The 27,262-nt window shown below is 51.4% G+C and overlaps 1 protein-coding gene across 2 annotated transcripts; it reads left to right on the forward strand.

Annotated features, from left to right (window-relative positions):
• Positions 1-7,293: 7,293 nt before the first annotated feature.
• Positions 7,294-27,253, forward strand: FBXL19 (F-box and leucine rich repeat protein 19). 2 transcript variants are annotated; one of them, XM_072942972.1, is made up of 11 exons: positions 7,294-8,214; positions 9,450-9,650; positions 11,051-11,194; positions 11,316-11,402; positions 11,495-11,713; positions 12,219-12,380; positions 13,529-14,040; positions 20,366-20,529; positions 20,623-20,784; positions 25,162-25,380; positions 25,489-27,253. In XM_072942972.1, the coding sequence occupies exons 2-11, from the start codon at positions 9,474-9,476 to the stop codon at positions 25,665-25,667; spliced, it is 2,025 nt and encodes a 674-aa protein (XP_072799073.1). In that variant the 5' UTR covers positions 7,294-8,214; positions 9,450-9,473; the 3' UTR covers positions 25,668-27,253. The 2 variants fall into 2 exon arrangements, with proteins under 2 accessions (XP_072799073.1, XP_072799074.1); XM_072942973.1 differs by having other exon boundaries at positions 7,295-8,214; positions 12,219-12,251.
• Positions 27,254-27,262: the final 9 nt, after the last annotated feature.

The following is a 27,262-nucleotide window of genomic DNA, read 5'->3' on the forward strand; positions in this document are numbered from 1 at the left end:
CTTCATTGCATAATTCAAACTCACATCTTCCATATCCATTCGAAACTTGAAAACTTGTTGCAATCACAGTATTTCCCCCTCCCCCCATTCTTACAGTAGAGTGGTTTGCTGTGGTAAACATACATAATGTAAAATTCACCATTTTAATCATTTTTAAGTGTATAGTTCAGTGGCATTAAGTATAATCATACTGTTGGGCAATCATCACCAATATCTGTCTCCAGAACTTTTTAATCTTCCCAAATTGAAACTCTGTACCCAGTAAACACTAACTCCCTATTCCCCCTCCCCTGGGCCCTGGTAAACATAATTCCACTTTCTGTCTCTGTGAACTTCACTATTCAAGGGACCTCATATCAGTGGAATCATCCAGTATTTGTCCTTTGTGTCTGACTAGTTTCACTTAGCATACTGTTTTTAGGGTTCATCCATGTTGTAGCATGTATGAGAATTTCATTCCTTTTCCAGGTTGAATGATATCCCATTGTACAAATGTATGGGATACAAAGCCCTTGGTGCAGGAATGCACTTAGAGCATTGATCTGGCTCTCAGACGGAAGGGGACATCTCCATACAGTGTATCGCATTCATCATGGGATAATGATGAATTATTTTATTGATCCATTCATCATCAATGGACACAGTTTGCTTCTAGCTTTTGGCTATTGTGAATATGCTGCTATGAACAGGGGTGTACAAATATCTGTTCAAGTTTCTCCTTTCAATTCTTTTGGGTATATACCCAGAATAGAATTGCTAAACCATATAATAATTCTGTTTGATTAAATAATTAATCACACATTAAATTAACATTAAATTTTTTTGAGGGCCCACCACACTGTGGTCCACTGCAGCTGCACTATTTTACATTTCCATCAGAAACACACAGGATTCTAATTTCTCCACATCCTCATCAATGCTTCTTATTTTCTGTTGTTTGTTTCTTTTTAAATAATAACCATCCTAAGGGGTGTGAAGTGATATTTCATTGTGGTTTTGATTTGCATTTCCTAATGCCTAATGATGTTTAACATCTTGTCATGTGCTTATTGCCCATTTGTAGATCTTCTTTGGAGAAATGTCTAGTCAAGTCTGCAACTACATTCTTTAAAATATACATTTTGGGGGATGGGTACAGCTCAGTGGTAGAGTGCAAGTTTGCATGCATGAGGTCATGGGTTCAATCCTCAGTATCTCCATTAACATAAATAAATAAACCTAATTCCTTTTCCCCCCCAGGTTTTTAAAAAAAATTTAAAAATACATACATTTAAGACTAATGACATTATCATTTTTGTTAAAATGATACCTATTCATTATAAAAATTCAAGCAAACCAGAAAGCAACAAAGAAAAAACCGATAAACCACCCTATTTCACCCCCCAAAAGTAGCCATTATTGCATTAACATTTGGTGAACATCATTCTGACATCTTATGGGTAAATAAAGAAAAACATTTGTAATAACCCATTCATACTATATGTCCTATTTCAAAACAAAAACACTATATTTAATTTATTTGACTTAAACAGAAGGAAAAGGAATAGAAATGTAACTGAAAGAATGAATTTCAGAGAAATGTTTCTTTACTACAAATGACATTCATTATTTAAACTTCTAAATTTTTAAAAATTGAAGTGTAGTTGGTTTACAATGTTGTGTTAGATTCTGGTGTACAGTACAAATGACATTTTTTCGTATAGTGTTCCTTTAAGGTTAAGAAAAGAAGATTCTGAAAAACAGGAAGGATAGACTCATTATCTATTAATTACGTTTTAGAAGAAGCTGCTAGCTGACTAGCGGCATTAGCTACTCCCAGTTAATTTCTAGTATTTCTCTCACGTTCTTTCGCTACATCATTTTCTGTGGGTTGTATTATTATTTTTATTTTACAATATTTGTAACACTTATACTCTATTCTGCAGCCCTGATTTCCTTTATTGTTCAGTCTTAGATTAATAGTTAAATACTTTCAATGGTATCCACCAATCCTTTTATTTTAACTCATCTTTTAGTTAGCTAAATTTTATCCTCAAATAGCTTTTTCAAGAAAAAGATCATGCCCTTTCCATTCTACCTAGAGAGGAGTCCTCTGTGTTGTCCCTAGTTCCTGTAGTAACTTAAGGGGAAATTTACAAAAAATTTTAAAGTTTTAATTGTGGTTAAAAAAAAAATAACCAGCAACAACAAAAAACCAACACACAAAAAAGCCCTTACAATTTACCATCTTAAAAAGGGAAAGTTTTACAATGTCCAAAGCGCAGGCTGCAGGAACCCACTTAGAGCACTGATCCTGGCTCCCAAACGGAAGGGTACATCTCTGAAAAGAAACATGAGATTATCTACATGATAAATTCGGAGAGTGTCAGGGAGAAGTTTCCACTGGCAACACGGATGGACAGTAGAAACTCAGCTACCTTTGACGTGAGATCCTCCAGGGACACTGGCCAGTGAGCTCTATTGAAGAGTTCTGTGGTCACCTGAAGCCACCCCGCTTGCTGAATGTTTCACTTCTGTCATCTTCACTAGCCAGATCTAGCTTTGGGCAAGCCTTGCTTTTTGTGTTTACTGATCATGGGGTGACCATCAACCTCTCACTTCTGCCTTTTCTATTCACTTGCCCACCACAGTTCAGTGTGAATTAAACTCCTCTCTACTTTATGTGTATGTTGCCATCCCAAGCGATAACAAAAGAGCTCACTCAGTGCATTTTTTTTAAACATCTTTCTATTGAGTTATAGTCATCTTACAATGTTGTGTCAAATTCCAGGGTAGAGCACAATTTTTCAGCTACATATGAACATACGTATATTCATTGTCACTTTTTTTTTTTAACTGTGAGCTACCACAAGATCTTGTATATATTTCCCTGTGCTATACACTATAATCTTGTTTATCTATTCTACATTTTGAAATCCCAGTCTGTCCCTTCCCACCCTTGGCCCCCCTGGCAACCATAAGCCTGTACTCAATGTCTATGATTCTGCCTATGTTTTTTTTTTTTTTTAGATTCCACATATGAGCGATCTCACATGGCATTTTTCTCTCTCCTTCTGGCCTACTTCACTTAGAATGACACTCTCCAGGAACATCCATGTTGCTGCAAATGGCGTTATGTTGTCAGTTTTTATGGCTGAATAGTATTCCATTGTATAAATATGCCATATCTTCTTTTTCCAGTCATCTGTTGATGGACATTTAGGCTGTTTCCATGTCTTGGCTATTGTAAATAGTGCTGCTATGAAAATTGGGGTGCAGGTGTCTTTCTGAAGTAGGGTTCCTTCCAGATATATGCCCAGGAGTGGGACTATTGGGTCATATGGTAAGTCTATTCCTAGTCTTCTGAGGAATCTCCATACTCAGTGTGCGTCTTGTAGTTGGTGCTTGCCCAGAAAATCCTCTATATGGTGGCAATACCTTCCCCTAGCACCCAAAGGAAGCTGTGCTTATCATTAGGGATGTTCACAGGTATTCTAGTGAGAAGGCGGAAGGAGTTCCCGTCTCTGCCCCCTTTGAAGTTAAGGAAGCCTATGGACTAGTTAATAAAAATGTGAGTACAACTGTCCTATGTCACTTCTGGGCAGAAGCTATAAAAGCCAGTGTACATTTCACCAAGTCCTCCTCCATCTATCCACCCATGATTGGATGGTGATTAAGCTCATATCCAGATGGAGCCTCTTCCCTCAGCCCTAATCCTTGAGTGACTAGAATGAGCAGATCTCCCTCCATCGACCAACACTAGACATACAGCATGGGTGAGAAACAGATCTTTGTTGTCGTAAGCTGCCCAAATTGGGTGTTATTTGTTACTGCGGCATAACTTAGCCTACTCTGGTTGATACAGAAGCTCTGAACTTCTACAGGGATCAGAAGAGATGGAGAAGGAGGAGCAGCCACTGCTGAAAAGGAAGTTCAAGAAAAATGGGCTGCTCCAGCTCCTGAATTCAGTGCGCTCAGCCCAAGGCTGCAGATAGTTCTGAAAGCAGACAGGTGCCCTCCATTCCTTTTTAGCAGCAACCCACTGGAGACTGAATGGTTAAACCTGTTTCTGAAAGTGGTCTGCAGCCCCATGGCCTCACATAGGAACCACCTGACACTAAGGGGTCTTAAGCCATCCCTCCAAAGTTTCTTAAACAAAATGCCTTAGGACGGAAGACAAACATTATTTTTGAACAAATGAAAAGGGGCCCGTGGGTGCTGTATTCCTTGAGTTCACTTATGTCTGAGAAGGTCTGACTGTTGTCTTTATATTTTAATTCAACATGGCAGGATTATAGTATTTTCTGCTCATGTTTAAAATATATATAAGTCATATCTGCTCATGGTAAAAATTTCCAACTGTAGAGCAGGTTATAAAGTAAAAAGTAAATGTTTTCCTGTATCTCTGTATGCAGTCTCACTCGGCCAGCTCCCTAACTACCCAGCTGTGGGCGCAAGCATGGCACCTGGCAGTGAGGTGTAAGAAAACACAGTGTAAGAAAAGATCTTGACCCTCAGTAGGCTGATGTTCATGTCTCGGTTAATGAAGTGGGGCCAACAGTGCTTATGACTGAAGCAAGCTGAATGGGGACTGTGTTGCTCTGGTGAGTACCTGTCTTAACCGAAAGGGGCAGCTCCAGCTGTTTCTTGTTCAAGGAATGCAGACTCACTGTTGCCAGATTTCTGGATTTCAAGTGAAAGTAGAAACTTATTGTTGCCATGCCAAACTTAACACCCACGTGGGCTGGATTTGATCAGTTTGTGGATGCTGCAGTTGTTCCGAGGGTGGGCTCTGGAATCTTGGGTTTGAATTCTGGCTGTATCTACTATTCATCCATTCTGAGTTTCCTCATCTATGAAATGGGATTCTATCTCATAGGATTCTTATGAGGATCAAATGAGATGCTGAAAGCACATAACGTATCAGGTGGACTCTTCATAAAGCTTATCATCTAGGGGAAGAGTCAAATGAATCTCATCTGGGAATTACATACATGAAGGCTTCAGTGGGACAGAGACCTGAAGGATAAAGTTAATTGGGTGCAGCAGTGGGAAGGAGAGAGGGGAAGACAGAAGTAACAACACAAGACAGCCCTGAGGCAATCATGCAAGCCAAAACTAAAGCAGTGAGGATGTAGACGAGACAATTTTCTGGGAGCCGTGGATTTCTTAACTGATAAATTGTGAACTAGAAGGAGCCGCAGTTCAGCCAGAGGCCAGTCCCTGCAAATTTAGGACATCACATCACACTGGCCAGCATTAACTTCTCTAACAGAAGAACCACACCCACCAAGTCTTCCGCAGGGCCCTCTAACCCTCTCCTCTCAAACACAGAAGAAAGGGGGAAGCAAAGGGGTCTGCCTTGGGGTCAAAAGTGAGTAGTTTTCCAGGCAGAGGGGGAGGATCAAGAGGGCAGGTAAGAAAACACAGAAGTGGGAAACAGTCCCATTTGCTTTGGCAGATGAGGTATCTAGAGGGTGGGGGTGGCGCAGCCTTCAAGACTGGAATTGAGGCTGGGAGATTTGCAGCGCCCACAACTTCAGGTTGAGGAATCTGGCCAGTTTGTAGGACCTCAGTCAAATGGAGGAGGGGCGCCCCCTGGGAGTAGTACTGGGTAGTGGACACAGGAGGGCCCAGATGAGAACGGGACGGGGAGGAGGGGGTGCGGCCGAAGATGGGATAGACAGCCTGCCGCAGTTTTCTTCTCACAGGAGCCAACTCCTTCCGGCATGATGGATTCCTGGGATCCCAGAACAGCTGGGCTGGAAGGGACCTCGAAAAAGGAACTACCTACACGTGCCCTGTGTCAGGCCCTGAGCTGGGCATTTTCGTGAACATTGTCTTAACACTCCTAACTCTGCTTTGAGGTAGGTATCATTATCCCCATTTTTCAGATGAGAAAAACCGAGGTTCGGTGACTTCCCAAGGAGGGGTGGGGATTTTGTATGACTCCAGAGCCTTTTCCCTGGAAGGTATCGAGGTTTGGGGGAACAAGCTTCGGGTGTGAGGCGCCGAAGCTTTCCAAGGGACAACGTGACGGTACTTTCGGCAAGAACCATACCTCCCTTGTCGCGACAATACCGATTACTGTTACTTTCCTTTAAGAGCCTTCCCCTGAAAGATGAAGTCCTCGCCATACGGGGAGGCGGATATTATATATTCCTGGATCTCCCGGACGTCTTTCTCCCTCACCCGCATTGATCCCCGCTGGTGACATAAATTCTCCCCTTCCACTAGAGCGTGAAGTCAAGAGACTACATTTCCCGGCAGGTCGTTCAGAAGAGGGTGGCGGGGAGGAAAGGAAAGAGACTTCGTTTCCGTCAGCTCTCAATTTGGCATGTCCGCGGTGATACACATTTCAACAGCCTTTCTCGCCAGAGATAAGGAAAGGACTACGTTCCCCAGCAGGCACTGGAGCAGAGGGCGAGTGATAGGCCGCCATCTTTACTGAAGTCCTTCCCCCGTTTCCGCAGGGAGTAGCCTTAGCGAATGGACTACAAATCCCAGGTCGCCGTCACCCCGTTCTTTCGGCCGCCATCTTTGCTGGTAGTCCCCGCCCCTTTCCCCTTCCATTGTTTCGACTGAAGATAATAGAGGGCAGCTGGGGAGACTGCAACTCCCGTCAGGCTCTGCGCCACTAGGAGAGGGATTTCGATATTACAGGCGGGCGAGGTGCCCAAGGTGTTAGAATGAGGCGAAGGGGAGAGGCAAGGTAGCCTGCCATCTTTATGGTAGTCTCCTTAGTCTCCTGGTTCCGCCATTCTTAAGGAACGCTAGAAGGCTAGAAAACTACTATTCCCATCGCACCTCATAAGATCGACTGTCTAGTCAGGTGTCCGTCCCACTTTCTCCATCTTGCTTGTAGTCCTCTTTCCTTTTCACCTTTCCATTGTTCCTGACGAGTAGAAATGGCAGCGGGAAGGCAGCAGATGGACTGCGACTCCCGTCAGGTACCACACACGCGGAGGGTTGTGGACAGGAGGGCGTGTGAGTGCCTGGGGAGGAGGTTGGGTCGGGGGAGAGGGCCATCTTGCTTGTAGTCATCGTTCCCGTTCCTCTATACTCTGCATCGGGGAGCCTTGGGGCGACCGGACTATAACTCCCGGCATCCTCGGCTCCCGGCTTGGCACTTCCTCCGCCATCTTGTTTGTAGTCCCTGCTGGCCCCAATGTCCCGTTGTTCCCACGGTAGCATCGGCGTCCGTGGGACTACGACTTCCGTCGTGCGCTGCGCGTGTTCGTCCTGGAAAGTGGAGGTGGTGGGGGAAGGAGGGGGCAGGGGGCGGGGTTCCTTTGGGAGAAGGAGGGAGTAAAGAGGAGGAGGAGGAGGGAAGGAGGAGGGAGGGGAGGGGGAAGAGAGGAGGAAGGAGGAAGGAGCTCAGGAGGGATGAGAGAGGCGGCCAGGGCCCCGGGCCGAAGCAACGCGGGGCCAGGGGACCAGGGGGGCTGAGGCACCCCAATTGCCCCCTCCCCCTTTCCCTGCCCCCTTCCATCCTTTCCTTTCACCCTCCTGCTTGAGCAAGGGGATTTATTCAAATTTTATTTAAATCCCTATCTCCGGAGGGTCGCGCGCTGGGGGGAGGGGGAGAGGGCGGGGGCGCGCGCAGGCTGGGGGGGCGGGGCCGGAGCAGCTTCCTTTACCCCCCTCCACCCGCCCCGTAGCTGTAGGGCAGGGGGCCGCAGACCAGGGACGGGCCCAGGGGAGGGGGGCAGGTTACAGCGACCCCCCCCTCCCCGGGAACCGGCGGTGGGCGGGGCTTGAACCCCGGAAACGGTGGGGGGCCCAGGCCTGGCCCTGGACCCCTGGGCTGTGGGGGGCCGGGAAGGGGCCAGTTAAAGGGCCGGGGGCGCTGGGAAGAGGCAGGACGGGGGGGGAGGGGAGCTGGGACTCGGACCCCCGGACTGAGTGGGGCCCGGGCAGAAGCTGTGCACCCTGCGCCCGAGGAGCCCCCGTTGGCCTGGGGGGGCTGAGGGACTGAGCCCCCCAGAGCAGGACCTCCCCCTGGAAGGGCCGCGCCGCAGCCCGTGGGAGGGCCTCGCCCCCGGCGCCCCCCATCTCCACTCGCCGCCGTCCCGGCCTCCGCCGGAGGGAGGGGCCGAGCGCCCTCGGGGGGCCGTGGACCCCGGCGTTCTGAGTGTTCCGCGCCCCGCGCCGCCCGGCCCCCCCGCCGCCGATGGCCGCCGACCCGCCGGGAGCTGCCGAGAAGGGAGAGATGGCTCCCGGGACACGTGTGAGGTGGGTTCATGCGGCTCCTCCTCACCCTCTAGACCTGGGCAGCTCCCACTCCCATTCATCCTTAGCCCGGCTTCTCTCTACCTTACCCGCCCCCAGCCTCACCCTCTCTTTGCTCCAAACTCCTCTTCAGCCCTCCTTCCTGTTACCTCTCAACCCTGGGGAACTGGCCTTCCTTCCTAGACCCTGCTTCCCCTTGCAGACCCCCATCCCTGCCTGCAGTAGCCGCCCTCCAAGGCCCCTCCCCTGGAGGGCTGGTGGGCCCCTTCCCCCCATGGATGGGTCTGGAAGTCCCTGGAAAGGGGGAAGCTGGGGTAAGACTCTGGCCATGAAGAGACCCTACAGGACTGCTGAGTCTGTATGGGATCTTGGAGGATCTGGTTTCCATGGGAAGGGGAGCCCAAGGGATTCTAGACAATTAGGGATGGAAAGCAGCCTGGGAAGCTGAGGGGCAGGGGGAGGGTGCACATGTAGGACTGAACCCATCTTGAGTTCTGTGGAGATGTCAGGCTGGATTCTAGAATCCCAGGGAATCCGGGAGATTGCCAGGTAGACCGATAGATCCAAGAGGAGGGCATCTTGGAGCAGAGGGAGCTCTGGGGAGCAAAGGAGTTGAGGTTTTGGGCCAAGGAGGGACTCTGAAGCAGCATCTCAGAGAGGGTCTCAGAATCCTGGGAACTTGGGCAGCCCAGTGAATCTTTAGGGATTGGGTCGGGACAGAGAGGTTATGTGTTAGTTGTTTGTGAGAGAAGGAAAGGTGAGAATAACAAAGGTGTGGAGTGTCCACCCAGGAATCTAGTGGTATCTGGGAGGTAAACCTAGGGCATTTTAGGTTGCAGAGAGCATGGGATGGAGCACATTTGGATGGGTAAGAGCTGGGACCTCTCTAAGGTAACTCTACAGACAAGGAGCCCCTGGCTTTCCAAGGAGCTTTGCTGTGGGGATGTCAGTGGAGGGGGCCATGGGCTAGACGAGGGGACACTGAAGAAGTGTTAGGGGAGGAGTGAGATCAGGAAGCCAGTTCTCTGGGTTCCTAGAGGAGCCAGGGGAACTGTTTCAGAGAGAGAGGCCTTGAGTAGAGGGAGCGGTTCCCCTCACCCGCTGCAGGAGGGGGGACCTCCTCGTTCCTTATCTCCCTCAGTAGGAAGCCAAGCTCCTGCTGCCCTGGGGGAGCTGCCAGGAGTGTCCCAGGCCAGGGCCCCAGTGGGACCCCTGACCTTGCCACCCTTCACCCACAGCCCTCGGCGTTGCTGACGCCCCCAATGTCGTCGAGCAGCCGGGGGCCGGGGGCCGGAGCGCGCCGACGCCGAACCCGCTGCCGCCGCTGCCGGGCCTGTGTGCGAACTGAGTGCGGGGACTGCCACTTCTGCCGAGACATGAAGAAGTTCGGGGGGCCCGGGCGCATGAAGCAGTCGTGCCTGCTCCGGCAGTGCACTGCCGTGAGTGCTGCCCCCACCGCTGCGGGCACACCCGGGGCTCCGGGCACCCTTCCCCGCTGGCCCCAGCACCTTTCTGGGTGACTGGTGGTGACTCTCTAGAATGTACTGTCAAGTTGCTGCTTGTACACTCGTTCATTCGCTGGTTTTGTTCAGATGTCCATCAGGCCCACTTTTGTCCTCAGCTTCAAGCCGGGGTGGATGTTCGGGTGCCCAGAAGGCTCCGTCCCACTGCTTACCTTCATACTTCTCCCAACTGTTAGAGGCCCAGACCCATGGAAGGCTCCAGGCCTCTTGTACCCCTCCCCAGAGCTGGCCCTGTGAATAGGTCTTAGTCTTTGGCTTCCTTCTTACCTGTCAGAGTGGTCTTGGATTTGAGGCCAGTCTTACACGCTGTGTGACCTTGAGCAAATCCCTTTGAACCTCGGTATCTTTTTTGTGAAATGTTTCCTTTGCTGAGTTGTATAACAAAACAGCATGGCTATGAATGTATCTGTGACAAGGCTGAACACACAGTAGGTAGCCAAGAAACATGGGTTTCTTCCCACTTTCCTCAACCCTTGAGCATCCTGGGGCACCAGAGAGTGGTCCTTCCCCAGCAGCCATGAGGGGCGAGCTGTATCCTGCATCCCCTCCTCATGCCACTACCTCCCTTTCTTCCTGCAGCCACTCTTTCCTGGTTGGTCTCTTTACTCCACAGCCCTTCTCTTCCTTTGTCCCCCAACCCTTGGCTCACTTTCTTTCCTTCCTTCCCTACCTGCTGCTTCCTTGAGCCTGCCTCACAACCTTCAGCATCCCTTATACGACTTAGTTTTACCACTGACTTTCTCAAAGTCACATTGTCTGAAGGCTGCTCTCCTTTCCCTAAGACCAGCTGGATGCCTTTAGTGTTCCCAGGGGTCTTGCCAAAACCGAGTTCATTGTGGGGTTCACTGCAACCCTTGTGCTGCTCATTGAGCAAACTCAGAATCACCCCCAAGCTGCTGTGCTGCCAACGTTTCCTCCAGCCCTCTGAGTGTTATTGTCATGTTTTCTTGTAATCTGTCTCCCTTCCCAAAGCCGGCTACAATTTCAGGGTCACACAGGCCCTGGATCCAGATAGGACAATCACAACAGAGATAACTATAACTATGTATCAAATACCTGTTTCTCATCATCTCCTTCCTACAACAGTCCTGCAAGAAAAAAAATTTCTAGCCCCATTTTACAGATGGAGAAAGAGACATAGGAGGTTAAGTCAGTCGCTCAAGGCCATATTGCCAACAGGAGCAAAGTCAGAATTTGACCCACCGTGGCCCCTGGATTCTGAACTTCATGCAGCAGCTGGTCAGGGTCCCCCGAAGGAAGGGTCTTTCTCCTGTTGCTTGCTTTTGGGGTCCCTGATCCCTCCTCTCCCCCAACAGCCCGTGCTCCCACACACAGCTGTGTGCCTCTTGTGTGGGGAGGCTGGGAAGGAGGACACAGTGGAGGGAGAGGAAGAGAAATTTGGTTTGAGCCTCATGGAGTGTACAATCTGCAACGAGATCGTCCACCCTGGCTGCCTGAAGGTGATGGCCCTGGGGACCCTGGAGACTGGGGTGGGGCATATTGTCAGGGAGCAAGGAGGTGGGGTATGCTGTCTCTGGGTTTGCTGGCACCCGACACCCACTCGCTGCCGTCTGCCTACAGATGGGGAAAGCTGAGGGTGTCATCAATGCAGAGATCCCCAACTGCTGGGAGTGCCCTCGCTGTACCCAGGAAGGCCGGACCAGCAAGGTAGGGCAGGGGCTTGGCTGGGGGCTGGGCTCTGGGTAGGTGGGAGGTCGGAAATCTGTGCAGAACCTCACCCCCAGCTAACATCTCCCCAGGATTCAGGTGAGGGACCAGGCCGTCGCAGGGCTGACAACGGCGAGGAGGGCGCCAGCCTGGGGAGTGGATGGAAGCTGACGGAGGAGCCGCCACTTCCACCACCCCCACCCAGGCGCAAGGGCCCCTTACCTGCTGGGCCCCCCCCAGAAGACGTGCCTGGGCCCCCCAAAAGAAAGGAGAGGGAGGCAGGGAATGAGCCCCCTACCCCAAGGAAAAAGGTGAGCCAGGGAGCATGCTCACTAGGTCCAGCCTAAGGGTTTCTGGGAGCTGTAGTCCTATTTTGTGTGTTGGGGTGGGGGGACCTGGGAGGTAGTGCTTCATGGGTTTCCCCCAGGGGTTGTTGGGAGATGTAGTTAAGGAGTTTGGGAGGATGCTTAGTGTGGAGGAGAGGTACAGGTGAGAGGCAGCTGGCATTGGACCGGGAGGCTTTGGGTGCTCTAGGGAGGAGAGAGAGGGAGGGAGAGAGAGAGAGAGAGCATGCTCAAATTAGCTGCTGCAGAGGAGGAAGGAGGGGCTGGAAAGGGCCTGAGGGGGAAGAAAGAGGAGATGAGAGCATGCTCAGTGAGCCAAGACACTAGTTGCAAGGTGAGCATGCTCAGAGTTCTCCCTGAGATGGGGGCTTCTGGGACTTGTAGTCTAAGAGGAGAGCATAGATCTTAGTTTTGTGGGCAATGAGGGGCTAATGGTGTCTCTCCCTTTCCCCATGTCTTCTTGCCCTGGTAGGTGAAAGGAGGCCGAGAGAGGCACCTGAAGAAGGTGGGTGGAGACGCCTGCCTCCTCCGAGGATCGGACCCAGGCGGCCCCGGCCTTCTGCCCCCCAGGGTTCTGAATCCGAGCCAGGCTTTCTCGTCCTGCCACCCTGGGCTCCCTCCCGAGAACTGGGAGGTGTGCCGGGGACCTCCTCCCTCCCACTCCCACCTTTCCTTGCCCCACCCTTCACCCTGGAGACAGAAATCTGTCCCTTCCTGCCTACCTTGTCCTGCCCCAGCCCCACTTGGCCACAATGGGCATTTGGGCCCCTGGGAAGATTGGAGGGGGAGAGCCGGTTGGGGCCAGGCCACAAGGGCCCCAAACTTCGTAAGAGCCCTTGAGAGTATCATCTGACCCATGTGCTTCATCTTTTCAAACCTTGAAGGGGAAAGAACTAAGTTCAAATCCCTGTTCAACTGCTGACTCCCTGTTTGGTCTTGGCAGCTTGTCAGCTGCCCTGAGTCTCAGTTTCTTCATCAGTGAAATGGAGACGATACTGCCTCCCTTACCCCACTTATGCCACAAAACTGTATAATGAATGGGAACAAAACGAGCTTTGTAAACTGAAAATTTACTAGATTTGAGGAAAATAAGGCCCACAGAGATGTAAAGACTTGCCTAAAGTCACACAGCAAAGCTAGAATTTCAGATGTCATTTTGCACTGACACATTGACTACAGGGGTCTGCCTGATTGTGTTCAAATCCTGCCTCTGTCTTTGTCAGTTTGCAACCTTGGGCGAATTCCACAATCTCTCTGAGCCTCAGTTTCCTTATGTCTAAAAGAATGGCTCAAGTTGCCACTCCAACCACTGCAAGGATGTCATGAGTCAGCGAGAATGGGAGACTCCACCTGGGGCCTGACAACCACTATTACTCTTACATCATTGATTAGACACTTGGAATTGTCTAGCCCAGGGTTCCATGTTGTAGATGACGAGGCAGGGGCTTCCCAAGGTCACATGGAAAATTGAGAGCCAAGCCAATACTCCAAACTAGATCTCTCACTGTTCTCCTTACCTCACTGCTTTTGGAAACTCAGAAGCGGTTGAAACCCATAAGGCTTTTAATTCTTTGGATCAGTGCCTTCATGTGACAGATAAGGAAAGTGAGGTCCAGATTGGTGCATCCAGACTTGGCTGAGACCGCACATCACTCAGGAGCAGAACCAGGGCTGGAACTCAGGACTGTCCCTTGGGCTCTTCATCCCCTGGTGACTCCTCAGGAGTAGGGGGGTGGGAAAGCGTGTGCCAGGCCTTAGAACGGTCTCTGTATCTTTCTGCAGAAACCAAAGCCGCCTTTGGCCTCTGCTGAGGGCCCGGCGGTGCCGTCTCCATCACCACAGAGGGAGAAGCTAGAGCGTTTCAAGCGGATGTGCCAGCTGCTGGAGCGGGTGCCTGACACGTCCTCGTCCTCATCGGACTCGGACTCGGACTCGGACTCCTCAGGCACATCGCTGAGTGAGGATGAGGCTCCTGGCGAGGCCCGGAATGGGCGACGCCCTGCCCGGGGCAGCTCGGGCGAGAAGGAGAACCGCGGGGGGCGGCGGGCTGTGCGCCCCGGCAGTGGGGGGCCCCTCCTCAGCTGGCCCCTGGGCCCCGCCCCACCACCCCGGCCCCCACAGCTGGAGCGGCATGTCGTCCGGCCCCCACCTCGAAGCCCTGAGCCCGACACGCTGCCTTTGGCTGCTGGATCCGACCACCCCCTGCCCCGGGCCGCCTGGCTTCGTGTCTTCCAGCACCTCGGGCCCCGAGAGCTATGCATTTGCATGCGCGTCTGCCGGACTTGGAGCCGCTGGTGAGTGGCCTGGACAGGCCTGGGTTCCATTGCCGACACTCTCCTCACTTGCTGTGTGACCTGCAACAGATCCCTCAGCCTCTCTGGGCCTTTTTCTTGTACTGATAATACTATAGGATGCACATACCATAGTGTGATACTTCCAAGTTGACTGTGCACAGGCTGCTTTTCATTTAGGAGCTCTCTGAACCCTCCCGACAGCTTGGTGAGGTAGGTACTGTTATCCCCCTTTTCAGATGAAGCTGAGGTCAAGGTCATGTGGAGAGGAAGCTGTAGAACCAGGAATTTGAACCCAGGCCTTCTGGCTCCAGAACCTTTCCTCTTAATAACTGTGACTTACGAGGGTTTAACGTGTGCCAAGGCATAGTGCTCACTGCTGTACGAGTGTCATCTCACTTGCTTTTCACGCCCCCTCTCCTGGGGACAGTCTTATTATTGGTCCCACTTACAAATAAGAGAGCCCTTTGTTGAGGGACCCTGTCCTCCCAGAGGCAGTCGTACTTGGGCCTCCTGATTCTACTCAGAAGTTCTTCATGGCCCAGAGCCACCACCAGCACCCTCTGCCTTTCCTGCCCCCATCTCCTCGCTGCTTCCTGAATCTTGTTTCTCCAGAAATGTTGGTTGTCCTCCCAAACCCTGGCCTTTCTCTTTGGTCCTCCCCTGGACAACCCCCTCCAACACACACACATCAAACCTCTGTGACGTTGTCCCCTACCTTCCCCAACCCCAAAATAGCACATAGAGGCTTTCTGCATGTTGACAAGCCTTCATTTGTTTATTCATTGTCATGTTCCCATGAAATTGTTTGGAACAGATATTGTGTCTGTTTTATCTTCATGTTCCCAGCACGGGACAAGGGGCAGTGTAGGTGCTCAAAAAACATTTTATGAAATAAGTAAATTCAGGCTCTTTCGCAGGCACTTACTGAGGGCCAGGCATCCTGTTGGGAACTTTGCAAGCATTAGCTGATTTGTTTCTCATAATAGCAGCCCTGTGAGGGCACGAGGGACACCTGAAGTTGCAGTGCACTTTGGTGGCTGAACTCAAACCCCAGTCCTTTTCCTAAGGATTTCTAGTTCACACTTTCTAGTCTCTGTGGAAGCTGTAGAGCTCAGAGGATGGGAAGGCAGGCTTTGGAGGTAAATTACCCAGAGTTGAATCTTATTCTTCCTCTGATGAGCTGTATGCCATTGGGCTAGTTTCTTAACTTCTCTGTGCCTCAGTTTCTTCATCTATTAAAATAGGAGAACCAGGGCATTTCATTTGTTGTGTTTTTGTAAGCTAATATACCTAAAGAATTGAGGACAGTACCTAGAAAATACAAACTACTCAGTGCCCTAACAGTAATCATTGCTACTCACTCAGTGACAAACATTTACTGAAAGCACATACTTTTACACCCTCAGAATACAGGTCTGTGCCCTGGAAGGGCTCCGAGTCAACCTGTAGTATAGCAGCAAATAGTTACAGCATGTGCTGTAGCGGAGGAAATGTTGGCTGAGGCCTCTTCATCAGCGCCAGCCCTGTGCTTGGCACGTGGGATCCAGACCTGAAAAGGACCTCATTTCTGTCTCAAGGAGAGAGACTTGTGACAGGAGGTGGCCAAAGCAGAGAAGTTGGACTGGACAGTGGTTTCCAGCTTGGGCCCCAGAGTCTGGCACCCATGGGTTTCATCAGCTGGGACTCCTGCACTTCCTGGTGTGTGGCCATGGGCGGTGAGCTGTAACTGTCAAGGCTTCAGTTTTCTCATCTGTAGTCTAGGTTCATGTCAGTACCTTGTAGGGATGAAATGAGGTGATTCTCACAAAACACAGCACAGTGCCTGAAGGGTATTTACACTTAATAAAATGGTGGCTTTTGGTGAGAAGGGTGAGGGTAGGGCAGAGCAAGGGTTTGTGAGGGTCACAGTAGGACCAGTCAGGGGCTCTGTCAGCCCAGGCTCAGAAGCAGGGGCAGTGCGATGGAGAGGAGGGGCTGGGGTTGAGGATTTTGAAAGAAGCAGAATGGCTTGGATTTGGTGACACATGGCTGTGGGGACAGCAGGATGACTCTAAGCAGAGTTTCTAGTCCATGAGCCTGGGTAGACAGCAGTGCCATGGCCCAAGCTTGGGGATTCAGAGGAGGGGCAGCCAAGGTGCTCAGAATCGTCCTGTTTGGTTTGAGAGGCTGTGGGGCCAGTTGGGAGCTAAGAGGAGAGCAGCTGGAGGTAGAGGTTTGATGCTTAAGAGAAAGATCCACATTTGGGAGTTTTCACCCTATAGGTAGCAGCTTTAAGGGAGAGGGCAGAAATCAGGGTGTCAGCATCTGTAGGTAAGGGAAGGAACAGCCAGAGACTTGGAGGCGATTGAGGGCATGAGTGTGTCCTGAAGGAGAGAGGTTGAGGAAGGAGTGAATGATGAACTGTCTCGGGTGTTGGCAAGAGGTCATGGGAGGTCAGCGACCAGAAGTGGCAGCTGGATTTTGCCACAAGGAGGCTTTGATATCTGTGGCTGTGCTACATGGGGGCGAGGGCACAGGAGCCAGGTCACCTGGAGTTGAGTTTGAACTTGATCTGTTTATTCTCTGCTGTGTCCCTAGTTTCTCTGATATCTGGCATACAGCAAGTGCTAAAAAAACACGTGTTGAATGAATGAATGAATGAAAGAAAGAAAGTGAGAAAATCAGGATGGAGCGTGGGAAGAGTTGAGCATGGAGCGGGACGGAAATTTGTACGTAGAGCAGGGAGTTGCAGGCTTTCCTGTCTGGTGGCTTCCATCTTCTCTTGGAAAAGGAGGCAAAGTGATGGGCCAGAGCAAGGGGAGAGAGGGTGGGCTGACAAGACCTGGGGGAGGTGCTGAGTTGCAGGGAAGAAGGTTGGGACTTCGGAGGGCGTGGACAAGCAAGAGACTAGAACCCAGGGTCTAGGCCAGTTGGGACTGGGAGTAAAGGTTTAGAGACGGACAGATTGGAGGACAGTGGTGGCATGTGGGAGCCCAGAGAGCTGAGAGGGAGGATCTGGCTTTGGTGGGGGCCCAGGAGGCTGTGAATTCCTTACAGGTGGTGGTTTGTCCGTCTCCATGTCCCCAGAGGGCCTCTGCCAGAGGGAGGTTTAGGATGTGAATTTAGGAATTTGGAGGTGGGCTTGGTAGGGTGCTGACTTGGTCAGGGGTGTCTGGAGTCAATGGTAGGGAACCTAGACATCAGGCTCTGCCTCTCCTGGGGGATGGATGCCTTGGCCCCGGACTTCTGGCCTCTTGCCTTTGTGTCATTCCTTGGTCTAGAAAGAACCCACCCATGGCTCCCTGTCATCCTCACAATGAACTTTCATGGTCCTAATGGATGTTTGGACACGAACAGCGACTGCACTAAACACTTCCCCTGTACTATCTTCCTCCATTTTTTGCAGCAAACCTTGAAATAAGTGCTGCCTTTACTGTACTTTAAGGTTTGGGAAATGGAAGCCCAGAAAGAGCAAGTGACTTGCCTAAGGTCACTCAAAACACAGAGGTGGCAGAGCTGGGATTTAGAGCCCCACAGCTCACACTCCCCACCTCTGGGTTCTGTGGCCACGACAGTCCAGCCTGGCAGCCCGGTCCTCCTGGGCCTCTCTGTAGTTTCATCCTTGCCTCTTCCCACTTAAGGGTTCAGGCTCTCGATCCAGACCTGCTTGTTTTATGACCTGGCTCCACTGCCGTGTAATAGGTATGAACCTGGTGTAAGTCTCTTAACCTCCCTGGGCCTGATTTTCCTTAATTCTAAAGAGGAGATGATGATAATAGTGTTTACCTTCTAGGGCTGTTGTGACATTAGATGCTTAATGCATAGAATGGTAGCAGCACATAGTAAACCCTCAGTAAACACGAGTTATTAGTGCTGGAGTCACTGTCATCATTCTCATTATTAAGATGAGATTATGAATTGCCCTTTGTTCCTGCTGCATGAGGTCCTCAGAGCTCTCCATTTGCTCTCTGTTCCCTGGGCTGGACACTGGCTCTTCCCCACCTGGAACTCGCAGCATCTTCTTCCCTGCCCTCACCAGAATAACTACTGCTTCCCTTAAAGTCTCAGATCAGGCATCATCTCCCTGAGAAGCTCCCCACCCAAGTCCTCTCTGTGACTCTTACCACGTCCCTTGTCACCTCAGGTACTATATACTTGGCTTTCTCTCCCCTGACTTTTGATTGCCCCATGCCTGGACACATAGTATCAATAGGGCCCTCGGTGACTGTTGGCTGTTACTCTGAGGTTTAAACCCAGTATCCTGGTCATCCAAGGGGCAGGGACAAATTAACTCCAGCCAAGAAAAGTCAGGAGAGACTTCCTGGAAGAGGAGGCACTGGAGCTGAGCCCTGAAGGATCTGGGTTGGTTGGCATTTCCAGCAGAGGCGCACATGTGCCAAAGTGTGTTGGCACCAGACAGCGTGTCTCTATAGGCAGGCAGGTGGTTTGGCCTGGCTCTTGTGGAGTATGATACAGAAACAGTTAGTGGCCTGTGTACCCTCAGGGGAAAGGGTTACTTTATACCCACGGACGATCCAGGAGGGCTTCAAGGTATTGGCGGCAGTTGAAATAGAACTGAAGACTGGGTAGGAGTGAACAGGGAGAGATTTTGGATGGAGCAGGATTTCACTGAGTGGAAGGAGAAAAGGGGCAGGACCTGGGGGCAGAAGATGGGTTGAAGGTAGTTTGTTCTTGTTTTTTTTTTTCTTTTCCTTTTTAGAATTGGAGTGATTTGAGTGAATGGAACCAGGAGAGGGAGAGGCTAGAGTGCCAGAAGAGGGGAAAGTGGTAGGAAGTGGCAGGTGGGACAGAGGGGTGGAGTTGTTCAGATTGAAGCCTTAGTGTCTGTGCTTCCAGCTTTCCCTAAAATGTCATCCAGGAGTTCCGGAGTGTGCCTGGCAGTTGTAAGTGGCACAAAAACATAGCTTAATTCTTCTATTAGTTTTGAAACAGAAGTGTCTCCATTGGGTGCTATTATATCTTTAACACCTTTCTGATACTTAACTCCCTGTTTAACAAAAATAGTCTTTAGATGGTAGCCTAAAGCCACGACAGCATCTGGCTGGAATTTAATAACCCTGCTCTGGTTTTATTGTGTTCATTTCTAAGGTTAACACATTTATGTAAAACAATACTGGTTTTAAGTGCAAAGAGGGGATCAATTTAAAGATAAAGTCATGTTCTGCAGGTAAGTGGAGAGCAAATGACTGGAGTTTGGGGATCACTGCTCCAAGCCCAGGGCTTCTTGAAGGGAAAGCCTTCAGAATGAGGGGTGGGAGGGAGGTAAGATACAGCTTCCTGGATTGCTCCCCACCCCTGCTGCTGCTGACACAGTTCATCCAGCCCAGTGGGAATTTCCTGCCGTGCCTTTGAACCACTGCACTAGAAGAGACTTTTCAGACTGAGTCTTGAGGAACTTTAGTGTCCCACAAAGTATTAGTAGATGACCTTGGGAGAGATGAGGAAATATTCCTTGGTACAATAAGTTTGGGGAGCTTTTCTCCAGACTAGTCAAGGCTCTCAAAAATGCTGGAATCAGGAAACCCGTTAACTTGGTTCAGGTCTCATTCATCTTTGTAGTTTAAATACCTGGGACCTACCAGCCCTTCACTAAGCATTAAGTGAGTGAATATGAGAAGCCATAAGTTAGGTGTGATGTAGGGGATGCTCCTTGGATGCTTTGAGTGGTTCACACTGGCTTGGCATCATCCATTCATTTGAGAGATGTGCAACAAGTCACGTACCATGCACCTGGCATGGTGCTGGGCACTGGGGATGCTGAGGGGAAGAAGCCAGAGCTGCCTTTGTGGAGTCTACATTCTAGTTGGAGGAACACAGTAGTCAAAGAGGAATGAGGGCTGTCAGTCAAGCCTTGGGCAGCTGGTCGTCAGGATGGGGCAGAAATTGGGAGAGGAGCTAAGTGCCCACAGCCACCATAACTTAGCGAGAAGCCCAAGGTGCTTCGGATCCATTTGTCACTCCCTCAGATACAGTGTGTAGGGGTGTGTGTATGTCTTTGGCAGAGAGCTTTAGAAGCTGTAATGCCTGCCAACTACAATGACCCTTTTTGATCTTATGGCAACCCTATAGACAGGCAGAGTCTGGGCTATCATCTTCATGTAATAACCAGAGAGAAATGGACTTGCCCAAGGTCCCACATCTAGTTAGTGCTGGAGCTTAGCCCCAAACCCAGTGCTCTTGGCCTGGGTCCTGGGGCTTCCTCCTCACCCACCTTGGTCTTGTATGGACCAAAAGAGAGCTGGGGTGAACCGTTGAGTGTGGGGAGGCTTATAGGCTCCCTGAGAGCTGAGGACTGAGGTCTCTGTCTCCCTCTTGTGGCCGGCAGGTGCTACGACAAGCGTCTGTGGCCACGAATGGACCTGAGCCGTCGAAAGTCACTGACCCCGCCCATGCTTAGTGGTGTGGTTCGACGCCAGCCTCGAGCCCTGGACCTCAGCTGGACAGGTGTCTCCAAGAAGCAGCTCATGTGGCTTCTGAACCGACTGCAAGGTAGTGCTGGGTGGTGAGGCGGGACAAGGTGAGGAGAAGGACAAATCTGGGACGGAGCCCTCCTAGCACATTTCCCAACCCACCCCTCCCCAGGCCTGCAGGAGCTGGTGCTCTCTGGCTGCTCCTGGCTCTCTGTCTCTGCCCTGGGCTCTGCCCCACTGCCAGCCCTGCGGCTTCTGGACCTCCGCTGGATCGAGGATGTTAAAGACTCCCAGCTCCGCGAGCTGCTGCTGCCTCCGCCAGACACCAAACCAGGTACAGACTCTGTTGGCTCATTTGTAGAAGGGGTTGGACAGGTTAGGGTATGAGGCCTCCAAGGTCTCTTCTGACTCATGCTGGGTGTTAAAGGATTTGAAGAAAGGACAGAACACATGAATTTGAATAGAAAGGCGTTGCTTGGCCATTATTCACTGATTCAGTCCCCTGCTGTGGGCCCTGCCATAGGAGCTGAGGGAATGGGATGAGGAGGATGACACTGAATTCTGGGAGAAGCCAGGGGATTCCGAGTGAGGTCTCTGTGTGCGGTGGGCAGTACTGGAGAGCATTCTCCAAAGGGAGCAGCGGTAACTGCTGTGAAAGAATGTGGCCCAGTGTAGCTAGTCAGTTCCATTTGTCAAAAGGAGCCGGAAATACGGATTTTCTGTGACATAGCCTGGTTTTTAAATGATGGCAGTGAATTCATATCTTTTATTTATTTATTTATTTTCTTGCTGGGGAAGGGTGATAAATAGGTTTATCTATTTATTTATTTACTTACTTGCGTGTGGCAGTACTGGGGATTGAACCCAGGACCTCGTGCATGCTAAGCATGCACTCCTACCACTGAGCTCTCCCCTCAGATTCTTTTAAAATTCATGTGTGAACCCAGCAAAAATATGACTGAGCAATAATAATACATTTGGCCCCTGGGTCCCCTTGCTCTACAGTAAAAGGTTAAGGATTTTCCTGAGGGAGCAGAGCAGATGGAGGGAGCCAGTTGACGTGGAAGGTTGTGGGGAGATGGTGGTTTCATTCCCAACTCAGACTAGCCACCTCTTCCCCCTAGTCAGGCCCAGGTACCCTGCCAGGTAACGTCAGCTTTATTGTTGCACACATACTATGGGCCCCACCCTGTGTGGGGCCCCAGAGACCTCAAACTGAATCAGCCCCATTCCTCACCCTGGTGGAACCCCAGTCATGCAAGAGAGAGACTCTGAAGTAGAAGGTTATGGCGTGAGAAGGGCTGTGGTTAAGGGGAGAGTAGGGGCAGGAGGGCAGTGAGAGAAGCCCACCTGGAGGGGGTGCTCTTTCAACTGAGTCCTGAAAGGGACAGGATTTTCCCAGGGAATGTGAGGCAAGAATTAACAGTTTTGTGGGGCGTGGCTCCCATATTGGCAGAGGGGGACACTGGCAACTGAGGCTGGTCAGGTGAGCACCAGCCTGGTCCCTTGGGGGGTCATATGGAGGTGTAGGGTAGGGGTACTGAGGCCTGGTGGTCCTTGTCTGACTCTCACCAGGAGATAGGATGCTCACAGCATCTTCTCTGGCCCCCACCAGTCTGTTCTCCATAATGAAGCCAGGGGAACTATCCACTGGGCAGATCTGTCCATGTCACCTCTGTGCTCCACACTCGTTCTCATTGCTCCCTGGTGCTCCTTAGGTAAAGATCAGTATTTTATCGATAAGGCCTGGTCTGGCTTCCATTGACCTATGCTGACCTTCCATTTCGGCCACTTCATACTCCTTGCCAAGTTTCCTCTAGCCCTAAGACCTTTGCCCACTCCTCTTTCATGGAATGCTCTCTTCTTCATATAATGAATACCTAATGACCCTTCAGGCCTCAGTGTAAATGCCACTTCCTTCTAGAAGCCCTCCGTGATCTTCTCCCCCACTGAGATTAGAGTCCCTCTTCCAGAGAGCAGTCCCCTCCCAGCATATCACTGTACAATTGTGAAGTGATTTGATTAAAATCCATTTCCTCCCAGAAGCTTCTTGCGCTCTGTGAGGGCAAGGACTGTCCACCCCAGCACCTTGCTTCATAGCTCTCTTTCATAGCTCCTGTCTTCCTACCCCATCCCCCTCCACAGCAGTCTTGGAAGGTGGGGTAGAGAAAGAACTAGGATTCTTCCCATTTTCTGGATGAGGCCCCAGAGGTCTAGAGGGGTTGAGTGACTTCTGCAAGTCACACAAGCAGAGCCAGACCAGAGCATGCACTCATTGCCCACTCATACTGAGCACTGGGACTAGCACATGCCATGAGGTGAGAAAGTGCTGCTTGGCTGGCAGACTGGCTCCATCTCCTTCTGCCTGAGTTCAGTTCAGTCTAAGCCCCTTTATCAGGAGCTTGCAAAGATCAGCCTTGAAGGTCCTCAAGGCCCAATGTGCTCACTGGGACTCTACACCCACCTTTATCATCTTGGCTCCCTGGCTTTGTGCAGCATTCCTGGAGCAAAACTGAAAGTTTGCCTACTTCCTTGCTTTCTCCCCTGCTGTCCTCTGCCTGGCTGCCCTTCCCTCCCGCGCTCCTCCTCTGCACGTTCAAATCCTCGCAGGCCCTCCTCAGTGAAATCCTTGCTGATGCCCATTTCTCCTGCCCAAGCCACAAGTGACCTCTCTTTCCCCCTGTTTTAGCTGTGGCCCAGGGTGGAGGGCGTTGGTAGATATATCCCCTCTCCAGGCTCTTAGCTGCTCAAAAGGAAAAAAAGAGGGACAGAATTAAGAGCTTGCCAAGGCAGGTGCCCGCAGAGGTGGCCTGGGAGATTACAGAAGTGGTGGGCTTGGTGCGGGACATTAGCAGGTACACCTTGCCACCCGGCATTGCCAGGCGATGCCAGATTGTACAGTTTTTCAAGGAAAACCTCCATATTTAAATTTCTTTATTAAAAAAGTCCTTTTTTGTAACATTATTCATGAAAAAAATTTGTAGCATTATGCAGACTCTATAAAACTTGTGTAGGTTATTTCCATGACTTGGTGACATCTAATCTAGTTTATCTAGAGGCTAGGCTGGTGCCTGGGAAGCAGATAGCGTTGTGGGAAGAGTTAGGACTTAGAGTCACAAGACATGGTGTCCTGGCTCTGTTAATTCATAGTTATGTGATCCTGGCTAGATTTCTTGATGATTTAAGCCTCAGTTTTCTGATCTGTAAATAGGAATGGTGATCAGAGAACTTGTCTCCCAAAGCTGTGATTCTTAAAGTGTGGTCTCTGGACCAGCAGTGTCCACATCACTGGAGAACTTGTTAGGAGAATAAACTCAGGCCCTGCCTAACTCTGGGGGTGGGGCCAGCAGTCCATTTTAACCAGCTCCCCAGGGGGTTGCAGAAGCCCCTCTAGTTGAAGAGCCACTGGCTGAGGGGCAAGCAGCTACTCAGCCGGTGCTCGGCCCACTGTGAGCACTCACTCAGGGGCTGCTGCTACATCAGAGGCATTGAGTTACACAAACCACAGTGCTGAAAGGTGGGAGCTCTTCTTCCCCAGAGATGGAGGAAGAGGAGGCCTCTGAGCTCAGACCTGAAAGCCAGGGACCCTGGCCAGGCAGGGGATTGAGCACCGGTGGTCACAGGCAGAGTCTCTCAGGGCAGGGTTGCCTGTGGAGTTTGGCCCAAGTGTTTGGGAGTCAGGGAGAGGAATTCGGAGACAGGGGCAAGACTTTGTGGGAACTGGGTTGTTCTACCAAGAAAATCGGACTTCTCTGAGGTGTCCTCAGAGTTTTTAGCAGAGGAGGGATGTAGTCACATTTGGGTTTGAGAATGGCTCTCTTAGGATGCCAGGAAAAAGAGGAGAGACCCGAGTGAGTGAGGCTGCTGGGGCAGGAGTTCAATCAAGAGTGATGCTGACCCAGTGGTGACCAGGGGATGGAGAGAAAGGGAGCCAGATGGGAACTTCCCTAATTATGGAAGGAGTGGGATGTGGGAGAGGAGCCTACTGGGATGGCAGTCTGGTTAGGGATGTCATTTGCTGAATGAATGACTATATCTTTGTTTTTCCCATTTCATTATTTTAATGCAAATCCCAGATGTTATACCATTTTATCCATAAAGACTTCAGAGATCAGATAATGACTTGCCCCCTCCTTTTAAAAAATATAAATGCCAAACCATTGTCACATCTAAAAATATTAACAAAATTTCTTTATATGATCTAATATGAAGTTAATGTTTAAATTTCCTCAGTTTTCCCATAGTTTAATTTTATAATTGAATTGTTTGGATTAGGATCCAAGAGTCACTGTATCTTGAGCACCTTTGTCCCAATTGCTGGGCATAGAGCAAGAACAAGACAGACAAAAATTCTTGCCTTCATGAAACTGATACTCTAGTGAGAGAAGAAAAAAAAAGTAATGTGTCAGATGGTGAGGAAGAAGGGAAAAAATGGTGGGAAGGGGTTTGGGTATGTGGAATGTTATGGTTTCAAACAGAGTAATCATGGAAGGCCTCCCTGAGGAGGCAGTGTGAGCAATGGACAGATGAGATAAAGTCAGGTTGTGTGGGGTTTGGGGAGAACAAGCCACAGGCCACGCAGAGAATGCAAGTCGAGGCTTCGTTATAGTGGCAGCAGATTTAGGGAGTGGTGACGAATGTGTGATGAGACACACATTCTGGTGTGGGGATGGGAGCAGCTGGAGTGTTGACCTCTTCTCTGCCTGCCCAGGGCAAACGGAGAGCCGAGGGCGGCTGCAGGGAGTAGCAGAGCTGCGCCTGGCAGGCCTGGAGCTGACGGATGCCTCCTTGCGGCTCCTCCTGCGCCATGCACCCCAGCTGAGCGCCCTGGACTTGAGCCACTGCGCCCACGTTGGGGATCCCAGCGTCCACCTCCTCACGGCCCCCACCTCCCCTCTCCGAGAGACCCTGGTCCACCTCAATCTCGCTGGTAAGCATGGTCCCAAGTCTGTCTATCCTGCTAGCCTCTTGGTCGCTGTAGTCAGTGCCTACCTCCCTCCCACATTCCTGGTCTCAGCTCCCCTTACCCCATCCCCAGGTTGCCACCGCCTCACGGACCACTGCCTCCCGCTGTTCCGCCGCTGCCCGCGCCTACGCCGCCTAGATCTACGCTCCTGCCGCCAGCTCTCACCTGAAGCTTGTGCCCGGCTGGCAGCTGCCGGGCCCCCTGGCCCCTTCCGCTGCCCAGAGGAGAAGCTACTTCTCAAGGACAGCTAGTTGGGTGCCCCCCACCCTCCCCCAGGACTCATCAGGAGCCTGGACCTCAGGCCTTCATTTCACCCCTGCCGGGAGGCCAGGTTACCCACCTCATGACTTGGGATTCCTGAGTTTTATGACTTAGGATTTCTGCCCAGAGACTCGAGCCAGCCTCCCCTTCTCTGCCCCCTGCACTGATATCTCTGGGGGTCTCTCTTTCCCATCCCCTCCCCCTTCCACCTGCTTCATTGTCCATCCCCTGGGGGGAGTGGGTCAGAGGTACTGGGGGTGCTGAGCCAAAGGGATGGTGGGAGGGGGGTTGAGGTGCAAGTTTGAGGGAGGGAGAATGGGGAAAGGGTATCTGCACACAGGATACTGGGACCCAGAGGGCTGGGGGAGGTAGAGGATGGGCTAGGGGGTGGGAGGGTGGGCAGAAATCAAACCACCAAGGGTTCAGGGAACAAAGACCAGATACTTGGAGTTGGGGTGGGTGGGGTGGGGGGCCAAAAAGGGAAACCAGAGGAGCAGTTGGGGATCCAGGTGTCAGAGATGAGGGGACTCGGGGAACTAGGGGAAAGCCAGGGCTGAGTGAGGGGTGGGGAGCAAGAGCAGGTGTGGGGGTGGTAGTACCCTCTTGGGGTCACTCCTCTTCCTTACTCCCTCCCCAGATTTCAGTTCCTTCCCCCCAACCCTGACTCCTTGAAATGTCACTGACAATGGCAGCTATTGTGAGGAGTGGGGGCTGCGGGCCTACCTGCTGTTCAGCGCGGCCCTGGGGAGTGGTGAGGGGTACCCCAGCCCCCTACCTGCCTCCCCGCACTATACTTGAACATTCATCTGTACTGAAGTGTTACTTGAACCGGGGTAACCTCGGACCTGGGGGAGCCGGAGCGTGAGGGGACGGGACCAGCTTGGACTGAGACTGGACCGGTGGGCACCCAGTTTGGACTGTACCACCCACCCCCAGGCTCTCTTGCTTTACTGTATTGAGCAGCTCCACCCGTCCTGACCTGAGGTGGGGTGGGGGGTGTGTCAGCCCAATGATGGGGAAGATGGGACTCCTCCAGCTTGGCTAACCCACTCTTTCATCGTCATGGAAACTTGTATCCCATTTGCCCAGGGAACTGCCACTCCTGGTTGCCATGGAATTAGCAGCCAATGGACACCTCCCAAAGCCAGTGCTAAGGCTGGAAATGGCCCCTCTTAGTTGCTATGGGAACTTAGTAACAGACTGTTGGCCCTCCCCGGCCCCTTCCTCCACTGCGGGGGCGGGATTTGGGAGTCAGGAGGAGGAGTTGGGGCCAGGTCCCGCTCCTCAGCCCAGGCCTCCCTGGGGAGCCAGGTTGTACCATGTAGGGGAGGGGGGGAACTCTATCCACATACCTCAGGTAACAGGGAGGTGCGAGGGTGGGGGGAGGGACTGGGCGGACCAAAGGCCAGAGGGGTGGGGTCCTGGGGATCGCGAAAGGCTTGAGGATGGGGCCGCTTGTGGGAGGAGAATGAGGCAGTCCGGCGGGGGGCAAATGGGGGACCCAGCCGGGCTGGGCCCCTGGGCCCCAGGTCTGTACAATACGGTTTGCTATAAAACTCAAAATCTTCCAGCCGGGGCCGCTGAG

Source organism: Vicugna pacos, chromosome 18 (assembly GCF_048564905.1).
Source record: "Vicugna pacos chromosome 18, VicPac4, whole genome shotgun sequence".
Lineage (NCBI taxonomy): Eukaryota > Metazoa > Chordata > Mammalia > Artiodactyla > Camelidae > Vicugna > Vicugna pacos.

Bases quoted from the DNA above. Each gene is read 5' to 3' on its own strand.
- FBXL19 (XM_072942972.1), top strand. From the start codon at position 9,474: ATGTCGTCGAGCAGCCGGGGGCCGGGGGCCGGAGCGCGCCGACGCCGA. The intron at 9,651-11,050 runs GTGAGTGCTGCC...CTCCCCCAACAG, and splicing joins TGCTCCGGCAGTGCACTGCC to CCCGTGCTCCCACACACAGC. The intron at 12,381-13,528 runs GTGTGCCGGGGA...ATCTTTCTGCAG, and splicing joins TCCCTCCCGAGAACTGGGAG to AAACCAAAGCCGCCTTTGGC.